The sequence below is a fragment of the Cydia pomonella genome, chromosome 1, assembly GCF_033807575.1.
Source record: "Cydia pomonella isolate Wapato2018A chromosome 1, ilCydPomo1, whole genome shotgun sequence".
Classification (NCBI taxonomy): Eukaryota; Metazoa; Arthropoda; class Insecta; order Lepidoptera; family Tortricidae; genus Cydia; species Cydia pomonella.
In genome coordinates this window covers 17817977-17831385 of record NC_084703.1, presented here as the reverse complement: position 1 = coordinate 17831385, position 13409 = coordinate 17817977, and the positions used below count along the sequence as shown (strand labels likewise).

Sequence of the window (13409 nt, the reverse complement as noted above, 5' to 3'; positions counted from 1 at the left end):
CCACTAGTTACCACCAAGTTTTTACCAGTGGTAACTACTGGGAATCTTTTTTCCCACCTTTTACCACTGGTTTGGTGGTAACTACTGGGATTTTTTTTCCGAGTAACCACCAAAATTTGGTTAGCATTCAATACTAATAAAAACAGTATAAAAATAGAGTTCCTTAACCAATAATTAATTAAACGTCGAATTAATTATAAGTTACGTAATTAGTTATTCGTTTCATTATGAGTCGATAACTGTTTCAGTAAACTTCCTTAAAGTGATAAAAAAAATCGGTTTTTTACTGATTTGTTTGCTCTTTCGTGTAATTGTGACGTTATTTATTGAAAAGGACTTTATTGTCGACAGCGCTTACGCCATTATCAACGATGCTCCTATACCAATACAACGCTGCGCTACGCAGTGTGGCGTAAGCGTCCTTGACAAAAGATCCAGGTTTCATAGATAACGTCACAATTACAATTACGTCACAACCAGTTTTAGAAGAAATTTTTTATCTATCATTTTTATCTAGGATTGCTGGCATCACAATTTTAATTGCTTTGGTATTTTTGGACTTTTTCTGCTTTAAACTTAAACAATGACTTTCCTACAGTACCGGGCAATAATATATAAACTTTGAGTACTTTTGTATGTGCGTGTGTAGAGAATATTAGTTTGTAGGTTGCATATTTTATTTTACTTGTCATTTTATACAAATATATGATGAATACTGCAAAGAAACACTGTGCATTATAATAGCATATATTAGTATCTAGTGATACTACAATTTAATCTCAATCCCAGAATAAATAATAGTACCACATACAAAAGGTTCGCTGTATAACAAAACCTCTGTTTAGGTATTTATTGAATCAAGTTATATAACATTAAAGCTTACGTCAAAACATGACAAAAATTCATGACATAAAACTGCTTATTTACTAACTAAAAATTAACTTAAATCAACGAATATCTATCTTGCATCCTTACAAGCACTCGCTTCCACTCAGATATTAGCCTCCCCATCCTTGACGCAAAAAAATCACACTCGTTGCGCGCAGTACAGGGGAGTGCAAGCGCAGACGAGTAGGCATGCGCACTATGGCCAGTAGGGGCGGTCGCCTCCATCTACTACAGGAGTTACAGGACTCACCAGGTACAAAAAGTTTTAGAAACTTTTATAAGAGGCTAATACTGTCTATCTTACACCTCAAGATCTTAAGAGCCCGGTAACGATTTTAGAGCAAAAATGTAAAATTGATAGATTTAGTCGTCGTAATTGTACACCTTTTGTTACGCAATATCTAAATAACAAGTATTGGTTTCTATTAGCACGTCTCATCTTGCCTTTTAATAATGAGGTCGTAAGCGTGCGGCCCCGGTAATATGTGACGAGAAGTGACTGTTTTTAAAAATACATCAAAAAATTATGGTGATAAATCGTACAAAATGATGTAAAGAATATTTTTAGCAAATGTTGTAGATTATTTTAGTATCAAAATTACGTTGAAATTAAGTATATTTTCAGAGATAATGTCACTTGTTTTGAAGTCATTTCTGGAGAAAATTGATTTCGTCTAACTTTCATTTATATTAATTCAAATTTATAATAACAAAAATGTAATCTATTAAAGTTGAAGTACAGGATATGTGTAATACAAAACTAGCATTTTTAGCAGTCCAAACTTTGCGAATTTCACAAATAAGAGCTTTATAATCCGTGATTTACGCGCGTTTACCTAAGCGCCCATCAGAAAAGAATCCTTATTAATTATTAAGTTTGTACGTTTAAAAAAAAATTATTAAAATGAAAGATAACAAGAGGTACTAACAGAAACCAGTACTTAGCACTTAACAAAAGGTGTACAATTTCATCGATTTGTCATTTTTGGGAGTAAAATCAATAACGGCCTCTTAAAGTCCCTCCTCCCGCAAAATACCGTAAAAATGAGTTGCTCTTAACCATTTTTTATATTAAATATGACACATTCTGAGCAGAACAAAATATGTTACAATCTACAAGATATGACAAACGATATGTTTTTTCTGGAAATATATTTTAATTTAAATAAGTGAAGAAAAAATCTTCAAGTCACCCCTATTTCTTTCAGTTGTAATCTTTATTACTACTGCAACCTTTATCGAATATCTGAAACTATACAATTTTTCTCACAAAAGACTATAAAATGATTGAATTTAATTAATGAAAATCATTTCTTGCTTTTTTCAAATTCATAAAACTGCCACAATGCCTAAAAAATAAGCCTAAATCCCGCCTAGGTTCCTACCATTACCCCGCTCTCGTCCGTATAGTCAGTGCGGGGCAAGTCGTGTAGCTAGACGGACCTGTGCTGCATTGCGCGCGCAAGCAGGAGAAATTCTATTACGAACGCAGAGCTATCGCAGGGCGCTGCGAGCTCGATCTTTTACAGCGCGTGGTGCAGTGAGAGGTATAAGCTCCGCTCACACGCGAGAGATCGTTGGCGGCAGGTGCAGCCTTAACTATAAGCATGGTAGTCCTAGATTTCTGCGCATTCCAAGGTATACCGAACGTGCCTAAACGCTGCCGTTTAGATCGAGCGCTTTCGAAAGGCGTGGTATAGGCATGGCTACCGCCAGGCACCGTCCGAAGCGAGTACCGCCTCCTATTATTGTTATGTTTAACGTACTAGTTTAACAGATTTTGAAATTTTCTGCAGTAATATTGCATTCGACTGCAGCAGTATTGCAGCACGACAATACTGCCGCAAAATCACAATCGAAGTTGCTGCCCAGATTTTTCACATTTTGGGCAGCAATATCGCAGTCGGCAGCAGTATTGCAGCGCGACATTACTGCCTTACTGTTGCAAATGTAAAAACTGAAAATCGATGTCGGTGCCAGGATTTTTGACATATGACGCATTAATATCGCAGTCGGCAGTAATATCGCAGTCAGCAGCGTATTGGCTACAAATGTCATTCATTCATCATTTATCTTTTATTTATATCATATGTTAATTATTAATGTTTCAATGAAAAAAAAAACTATCGTAAAACTTTCAGGTTATACGTCAAATGCTAACAAAATCCGTCATATTTGTTTACATAACTTGCAAGTTGTATTGACCTCCACTTTATATGGTTTACTCTTCTATATAAATATAAATACACACAATAAACATATCACAGTCGGGTTTTTTTTTTTGTTATATTCCTCTACGAGCCATCCATTACGAGTTTAATTTTATTACATACTTTCCCTGTTGTTTTCTTGCTGACTGACGGGATGGAATAACTATCAAACGTATATAAATCGTCACGAAAACAATTTAGCCACAGTGAGACGGGTCCACTATTATAATTTATAAGAAAAAGAAATATTTATTTAAAAGAAAAAACCTTATTAACATTTAAAAGATATCCTGCGGCCCCACACTAGATGCATCCCCCCACTTATACATGCATATTCTATAGTATGCTTATTATATGCTTGGATACGGTGACTGTTGTCATCTGTACGGAGATGATAGATGTCACCATACCCGAATCATGTGGTTTTTTTTTTATAATTTAATGACACTTAATTACCTCAATCAGATTGTCAAATACGGCGAACAGTTCTGGCCCAACAAGTTTTTTTAAGATATCTCTCCCAATTTCATATTCCTGTAATTTCTTTTTATATAATAAAATTTGCGTCTCTTCCTCATTGTGTAATGCTTCCATCTGCTGCTTGTACCCGTCAATTCTGAAAAAAAGTATAATATATAAAATGTAATTACAATAAGCATTTCAAATCATGAAAAGGACTTTTTTGTACACTTTTCATTAAGAGGGATATAGTAGATATTGTTAACAAGAGTAATCTAGTAACCCTCATGTCACTACTAAGTGACATCAAAGATGGAGGATTCTTTAATCGAGTTAACAATTTTGTATTTCCCACATTGTTTTCATCACACTTGCCAAAAACCGATTTAAGGATGGTATTCTACCTGTCGAATTTCTTGGTCGAATGTGTATTTGCATCTCACATTTTGCTTAATGAGAGAGCGAGACGCAATGCGCACAATGGATAAAGAAATTAGACAGGTGGAATACCATCCTAAACTAAAATCAATGTCAAGTCTAAAACACGAATATTAAACCTTGGTCCCCCGTTTTATAATTTTTCTACGCGAAACATAAAAGGCAAACACCTCTAAAACGGGCAAACATTATTTATTACAAACAACCATTTCATTGACAACATTTAAAATTTTCAGTTGGTGCTAATTGAAAAACCATTTTGATAATTAAGTACCAGTACAATATAAAATAGACAATATTTTTTTTACAATTAGAACGGAAAATTACATTAATGATGTTATGGGTGCTTGCTTGTTTCCATCAGTAGCAGCAGTGTTAATAAATAGGGCATTTTCGGTAACCCCTATGGAATTAAAACTACACATGTCGGTCAGTCATTGTCAGAGTTAATGTATAATTATTATTTTTATGATTTAACCGTGTGCAAAGATTCTATTGATTATAAGTAGAGTTACAAGAAAAAAATATTTTTCTATACAGACCGCAGCAGTTATCAATTCCGGAACAGTAAGTTTTATTTCTACAAAATGATGCAATAATACAACAAATATCTGTATACAAGCAATTTATATGTTCCTTGTGATCGGTATTAACTTTTCCTTGGATATATTCCATTCGGTGCTAAATTTAGCGTTTTATATTAGTTCATTGTTCATTAAATTATAGCGTAAACACAAGTCATTCATTTGCTTTAAAATCGTGTTTTCTTTCACTTCACATAAAATTTGTTTTATATTCTTCGCATTTTATTTTATTTTTCTGCTTTCGTTATTTTACACACAGAGAAAAAGTCGCGGTTAATTGACATCTTTAGCTTAATTGACTTATGTAAAGTATGGACGGTCCCGACCATCCCAAATTATGGAATTCGTATATATGCAACATAGACGTCGCCAAAATAGATAATGCAAAGTTTTTAATTCTTGACTGACTATCACTATGCAACTCGCCATCTAATTTTAAAACGGCAAAGTTAACCTTGCCGCCATTTCTTAGAAAACGAATTATTTAATGTTCAAATCTTTAGAAATATGCATATTTTTTTTTATTAATTCCAAGCTTTCCAGACCAATAAACAAAAAAAAAATGTTATCAACTACTAAAATGTAATTTTATATATACATTAATAGAGCAGGGGGTAACAGGGTGAAAAGAAGAAAGAAGACATACATTGATAATACAAAATGAACAAGTTATATACAGTAAATTAGTTAGTAATTAAGTATATCTATGTACTTATTTCAATTACAAAAGCTAAGCGGCTTTGACCTCTTTACTTTGCATGATATATAGAAATTATAATAAAAATAATCCTTGGGTGTAATAAGAGGTGTAACTGCCCTGTATGCTTGCGTGGAATTTATAATGAAAAATGTATAAGCAAGTGTGTTGAAAAGAAATTAGTGAACAGAAGGAGTGTCCATACAATACGATCGCCACAGTATTTAGTGACGGAAGAGTCAAGTTCCGCGCCACATTACTAATTTAAATCAACAGAGTGGCGCTCGACGTACTCTATAGACCACGCCCCCATCAACAACACTATGCATTCAGTAGATATCAACGATTCGCGTTAAGGCTGATTTCCCGCTAGACCTAAGCTGCGATATGTTTACATAATGAAACAGCTTCACTTGTTGTTAGTGTGGCCGAAATGCATGTCAATGTTCAGCTTAGATCTGATGCAAAAACAGCCTAAGAGGTCACGTTTCTGATCTAAAAGGCAGCACTCTTATATTTCGTACAAAAAATACTGAAGTCGCTGCGCTCTACTAACGTATACTGCTTCAGCTTTACCTTGAATTAAGTTTAGTATTAAATTAACTCGATAAATCGATAAAAGTTACGATTTCATTAAATCGATTTATAAATATATATTTTTTTCGCACAGCTTTTTACATGGCTATGTGTTAAATAGTTTATTTGTCAAACTACACATGCCTTTGACATCGAGTTGGGACTCATTATACAAATATATATCTTACACATTTTAGTATCAGCTTAAGCATTAAAATATTATTTGAAAGCATTTCAAATTCGCTCATAACAAAATGATTTGTTTTTACACGCTATGCATACAATAAAACATAAGGAAATACTTTTCAATTAAATACATATTCACCAAATCGACTTAAAGCATACTCGTAATGTCAAGTGCGATATCAAAATAGTTACTAGTATAATAGTCATGCAATGATATCTTAGGTCAAATAGCGATATGGCAAACCTTAATTCTCGCTGGACACAGCATTCGCAGTGTTGCTCTGACACTTCAGGGCCATCAGGTTTCCGAATCTTGCTTGTTGCAGCTGAGAACAGAATCGATCAGCGCCAAGCAAAACTCAAAATTAGCCAAGTCTCATGAGTTATCATAACATTTAAGTAATAGTACAAAGAAATGCATTATTTTTGCTAACCCAGCTTACATCTAGATTTATATGTTTATTACCATACCAAAGGCTATTCTAGAAGTAAAAGGTCTCTCTAAACAATTTGTTTATAGTTTATACTCCGTACCTTTAGGCATTTAAATAAAAGTGAACAAACAATTTGTAAATTTTCGGGTAGTTGTAACATTTATTGGTTAACCAAACAAATACAAAACCGCCTGGATCTGTGACTGAACGACCACATTTTATTTGATCATGTAATGTTTTCATCTATCCTCAACTGGCTTAAGGAGCCATTTGAGGGTAGAATTTGTTTACTTTTATTTAAATACCTAAAGATATAGAGTATAGTTCCTCAGGCAGTATGTAACGCAGTTAAAACTATACTCGTATTCAGAATTAGGAAGTGATTAACTGTTCTTATACATTTACAACAAAACGTAACAGACATTGCAAAAATAATAAAATTGACAAAATATTGTGTGGTACTTGTCAGCACATGAATCAAAGAGTTATTAATAGGTGAGGAGGTGTAAATTATAAGAAAACTTTCATTTTTTTAATTTGACAGCTGAGAGTAGAGTAGATGCGATAACTCTGGTTGTCGCTAAAAGTAATAAGTATTCTATAGAGATGAGAAGGGTCTTATTAAACTTTAAACAGGAGTAGCAGAAAAGCGGTTTTATGGTTGCTGGGATAATTCCCCGGGAATATTCCCCCATGAAGGGAAAATAGGGGAATTTTGACTTTGTACATAGATATAGGTACTATTTTATTATCAGAAATTAAGTCAACACTTGCACTCTCGACATTAAAAAAATCATTTAAAAGCGTATCTCATCCGCCAAGGAAAAAGCGTATCTCATCCACCAAAGCAAATTCCCTATACTGCCGGGAAAATTCCCATTCTTCCTGGGAATTTTCCCATAGTTCTATTCTGGGAATAATCCCCTAACCAAAATAATATACTTTTCACAATAATACGTCTTTGATCAACAACATCGATACAAATCAACACAGTTTTAATCAGAGTCAAAATAAGTTAGGTAGTAAATAAGAAAAGTGGTGTTCCGTTAGCTTTGTACCTAGAAACTCTGTACAATAAGAGTATTTTGGACGGGTTTTATGAAACCTTTTGCATTGCATTATCAAAATATCCAATAAAAAATCTATAGCAATTATTTTTTTAATGGAGAATTTTTTTAAATAATCTGACTTCGTTGAGCTTTCGCATCCAGGGACTTCGTGAGCTTAAAGTAATACCGTTTTTGTTTTTGATCAAAAGTGGCGACTGCTTTGAAGTTTACTGTTTATGGGTGCTTTATTTTACTAAACGCTACTTGTCATTATAGCTAGCTTTAATTAAAGTTACTTGTCATTATAGCTAGTTCTAATTAAAGTTGTAATTCACTTAATCTATGTTTCATTCCCGGGAAGAGGGGATATTTGCCAGGAATTTTCCATAAGGGAATATCTTTGTTCCGACAAAATTCCCACGGCACATCACTATCCTTGTCATAGTTTTATTTAAAAATTTTGCCTTCTTGCAGTTGCACGTCATAACGGCAGACGGCAGCCTGGCGCAAGTAGGAACAAAAAACAATGTCTATGGAATTCGGCATAAAACGAATGGCAGATATTGCCATTTCATTCTCTCAGTTTGTCCATGTTACTTCATCTCTTTGTCGCCATTTTTATCTTCTCTGTGATCATATTGTGTTTGTGGGAGCATTTTTTTTCGTTGTTGTTAGCAATGATAAACGTGTTTATAATTTGTCGTGTTGCGCATGTTCTGTGCCTCAAGGCCACACGCGTGTGGCAACTCTATAGTATACTTGCTTTTAGGGTTCAAAAAATCACGACTGACCAGTCACCACAAAAAAATGGGCCGGTACACTGTTGGGCGCAATTAATTACTTGATTTACTTGCAATCGATTAACATGCAATTGAATTTACTATATAATTTTTAATAAAAATTACACTAATTAGTCATTAAATTACTCAATTTCTTTGTTACTAAAATACACGTGTAAATAATACCGAGAATTTTAGCAATAGTTTTGTGCCAGCAGTCGTTGTCAGTTTAGAATTGGTAGGTGCCACCTATCAGTAAGTGCCGACTACCTAGTTGGTTACTAAGTTCTGTTACTCGATTTGCAACCTCTTTATTTCCGTTAAAACAAATGCTACCGAAAAAGTAAAAAATGACAAGGTGGTGGATTGAGCTATAATGATATACCACACATAACGCTTATCTCGTAATGTGGGCACCCGCCAAACATGATTTTGAAGTTGCTTGAAAACCTATTAATCAACAATTTGTTTATCGCACAATTAATAGATACAATAGTACTCAGAGCTTCGATGACCGCAAGAGGTCTGGAAGACTACGCACCGTTCGGACTCCAGCTCTAATAAAGTCTGTGAAGGCGAGAATTGCAAGAAACCCCATCCGGAAGCAAAAGCTGTTGGCAATACAGATGTCTGTGAAGAGAAGCTCCCTAAAAAAGTTATCAATGAAGACCTTGGACTACACGCTTACCGCAGAAAAAAGGTCATTTGCTTAATGGACGATTAAAGACTATGAGGCTAGAGAGAAGTCGCGTGCTATTGAAGCGGTACGCACAAAATGGCCACCGAAAAATACTATTTACAGATGAAAAAAAAAATACCATTGAAGAATGTTGTAACTGCCAGAATGACAGAGTGTATGCAAAAAACAGTCAAGAGGCGATTGCGGCTGTTCCGAGAGTGCAACGAGGCCATCTTCCTTCTTATGTGATGATTTGGCTGGATGTGTCATACTCAGGGCTAACACAGGTTTATTTCTGTGAAAAAGGTGTGAAAACTGGGGGAGTTTACCAAGGTTTACCAGGAAACCGTTCTCGAACCAATAGTGAAGCCCATAACCCACACCCTATTTCAAAACCAGCCATGGGTCTTTCAACAGGACTCAGCTCCTGCACATAAGGCAAAAACAACTCAAGCCTGGTTTCGAAGGAACAAAATTGACTTTATTGCCCACGAAGACTGGCCGTCCTCCAGCCCGGACCTTAACCCCCTGGATTATGCCATATGGCAGGTTATTGAGGAGAAAGCCTGTGCTAAACCCCACACAAATCTTGACTCCCTCAAGCGAGCCATAGTTAAGACAGTGACGGAATTCGACATGACAATCGTACGTGCCGCTATTGATGACTGGCCTCGTCGTTTGAGGGCCTGTGTCAAGGGCCAGAGGAGGTCATTTTGAATGATATTGTCATATGTAATTCCTAATTTTGTGTACTTCATTTTAATATATAGTTGATTCAACTTTCGTTCGTATATTTTATGTAGATAACGATTATTGCAGTAACAGCATTTAGTAACCAACTAGGTATTAAATGTGGTAGTCCGATGATGCTAAATCGGGTGAATAGGGTGGGTAGTGCAATATTTAAGTCCCACAGTTTTGAATATCTGCCATCGACTTTTGTAAAGTCTGAACACGGGTATTATCCTTGTGAAAGATAAATTTCTTTGTCAATAGCCCAGGCCTTTTATATTCATATCATCGCATAAATTCCTTATGAGTTTGAAATAATAGTTTATAATTTCTCAAGATTATCTACCACTGTTATTATTTTGACATCCAAAAAACTGACGCCGTGATGATATTTGCCGACAAAATTGCCGTACGTTTTTAAAAGGCGGAGATACAGCATCAACCAACTCCTTCGATTACTGTTTAGCCTCTGGCGCGTAGTAGTAGAACCACGTAACGTCCACAGTTACAAATCTTGTCAAAAAGTATTGACTGTCCGGTTCACACAGGTCGTGAGAGTCAGACTGGCGGGTGTACCTAAATATATATATAAAAATAATTGTAACTTAGCGTTTTTTCTTAAAAATGAGATCGATAACTTGAAAAATTATAACGCCTGCAAAAGTGTAATAGAAAGCAAAATATAAATGAGTAAAACTTGGAAACCACAAATAAAATGGCTTATATTATAATTGAATATGAAGGTACAAAATTTTGGCTTTTATAGAATTCATCAATAACCACGGGAACATAGCGTAATAAAGTACACCCGCCATTCTGACTGTCAGGATGGCGGGTGTACTGTTTTTTGATGATAACTTTGTGTACCGTGAGGTACAAATTTCTTTAACGGAGCGGAGGTACTAAATAGTACAAATTAGGTACAAAAATATGGTATGCTTTTCATTTATTTTTATTTAGGTACACCCGCCATTCTGACTCTCACCATAGGTCTAGGTAGTCACGTGAACTTGAATAGCACAAGTGATTTTTTGTTCCATTGAAAGGCGCTTTGGGACCCATCTCGCTCACAGCTTGAAAAAACCTAATTTGATAACAGCAATCGTTTGGGCCCATTTATAGAAAATGCTTACTGTGTCAGATATTTCCTTCACTTTTGATCGTTGGTCTTTCATTGTCATATCGCATACAACCACTTTATGTGGGCCGGTCGCCGTTCTAGGCTTCCTGGCACAAGTGTCATTTACGACACTGTCTTGTCACGCTAGAAATCGGCCGCCCATTTACATTTACATAGACAGGATTGCTCAAATGTACTTTGCATATCTTCCTAAATCTACTTCGGAGTCATTCCTTTTAGCTCAAGAAAATTAAGCCGAATATGGGCAATCAGGGGAAATAATTAGTGTAGTTTTGTACGTTGGTAAAATTATACCTTGTAGTGTCCAGATGAACATACTAATCCAGGGTGGGGGTTGTGCTAACGGCGTAGGAGGGGTTTGAAGGTACCTTTTTTCATATTTTTGCTCATATCTCGAATATCTTTACGAATAGCATTATAATTACTTCGGACAAAAGTTTAACCATACAATTTCTTACAAATTTGGTTGTTTATTTTTACTCCACGATTAATACTTTAGGATACTTGAATTCCAAAGTTTATTCAGTAAATGTTGACTACTATACACGTAGTTGCATTGCGCGTTAATTTTCCGGTGACGTGAAAGGACTTCTTGACGATCAAAGGATCAAAGTCGATACTAGAAATGTAGTAATAGTAATAAATGTGACATTACATTCTTTTAAATATTAAACATCGAACTCAGTTTATAACAGAGACATTTAAACTTATATGATGCATGAGTAAAGTAAAGTAAACAGGGTTTTAGTTTTTATGCATTATACCATGATATATAATAGATCTCCATGAATGAAACCCCTGCATGGCGAGGTATGCCCAAGACAAATTGTAGGATTGTAGCATAGAACGAACTTTAAGCAATCGTGTATAAACATTTAAGATTCTGAGTAGGTAGTTGAGGGTCCGAATTGACAATATTTCTAAAAGCTAACACCATCGAAGAAATAATAAGTTACTTGACATTTTTCAGATATTTTTTGCGTTGCGACACTAAGTCTAGCAGCTGCCTTTAAAAACCCTGCGGCGTCTAGGCGCCACTTATTCTTCCAGGGCAAAAAGTCATGTTGCCAAACACGTTTGTGTCTTTATAGTGGCTGTAGTGATCGGCCCTTCAGGGAAGTTCAAATAATTCATTGGTCCTACTTCAGTAAGGAAAACTACAACGGAGATTTATTGATCTATATAATATGATGATATTTTAATCTATATTGCAGAGCAGTTTAGGTACATCCTGCCTTTGAAACTTGATAGCAAGGACCATTTACAATAGATGGTCATATTTTCTTGCGAAATTATTTGCATAATATTCCGGCCGATCTTTATAGCCACTGATTAGCGTTCGCTATGTTGCGTAAATATTATATTTATTTATTATTATTGCACTTTTATATCGCTGAGCAAAACTATATCGATATAGTGATTTGTGAACTGCATACTTTGTCAAAGGGTTATTATGATTAATTTTTTAATGAATGAAAAAATAAACTGGTAGGTTGAGACTTACCGTTTCCGTTAGTGTCAACTTTTCTTTTTAAGGAGCCGTTGTTAGTGGGCTGTATGTGCGACGGCAGCGGAGGGGGCGGCTTCGACGGGTCAAACCTGTTTGTAACAAAAACATAAGTAAAATCAACTCGCTTATCAATGGTTTTTGCAAACTAAGTCATTTTGCATACTTTTAGTGAAAAACTTGAATCGAACCCTGAACATACGATTAGATAATTTAAAAAAAAAACCGTCTTCACAAAGCTGTTTGAAATACCCTTAAAAGTATTTTATGCAAACGTTGTATGAAAAGGGTCAAAAAAGGAGAGTAACAAGTGGCTAAAAGGTAACATTGTAGTATATTTTTTAGAAACGTCTCTTCCTGCGCTTTCATCTGATACCTCACACGATAGGTCTTGGAAGAAAAATCCAATCCCATACAAAAATGTATGAAGTCAAAACGTAGAGATAGTTGGCATGTTTCGAAAATGTTTTTTAGATTTTTGGAAAACAGGTTTGTAAGGTAAGAGTGTAGAATCGTCTCATAATGCTCTTTCATTTGATACCCCCCACGATAGGTTTTGAAAAAAAAAATCAAATCCCATACAAAAATTTGATGACGTCAGTACTGCCCCCTTTTCAGGAAATAGTGGAAAAATTTAATGTTTTGGTCTAAAGTACCTGTGTACCAAAAATCGTACCAAAGTAGCTTTTTTTTCTTTGTAGCACATCCACTACTTCTCGTAACTCACGAGGCCCTGGTACTTGCTCCTTGGTTTTTCTCGATTTTGGCCGCAGTAGCCTATGGAGCCTAACAAGAAACGCTAAGCGGTCTTCGTAGTATACGGATGTTGATATATTAAGAATATCACATGCGCGTTTCTGACGTATGAAGGAATTATTTCTACTGTACAACCTAATGAATATTTTGTAAGTTGGCAATATACTTACAGTAGCGGAAAATAATCTATCATATTTGAGTTTTTAAGTATTTTTTTATGAGAACGACTAAGGCTGCCTAAACGATTATCATGTGAAAGTCCTTTAGATGGAGAGTAAAATCATATACTACATT

The 13409-nt window shown here is 35.2% G+C and overlaps 1 protein-coding gene across 4 annotated transcripts in view; it reads right to left on the bottom strand.

Annotated features, from left to right (window-relative positions):
- LOC133517177 (DNA translocase FtsK-like) overlaps positions 1-13409 on the bottom strand; it is a 59243-nt gene that overhangs the window by 33223 nt on the left and 12611 nt on the right. For all 4 annotated transcript variants that reach the window (XM_061850390.1, XM_061850397.1, XM_061850381.1 and 1 more), the window contains 3 exons: positions 12357-12451; positions 6283-6364; positions 3555-3714 (listed from right to left, as the gene is read on the bottom strand). In XM_061850390.1, the coding sequence (XP_061706374.1) occupies positions 3555-3714; positions 6283-6364; positions 12357-12451 (337 nt within the window). The remainder of the gene's footprint in view (positions 1-3554; positions 3715-6282; positions 6365-12356; positions 12452-13409) is intronic.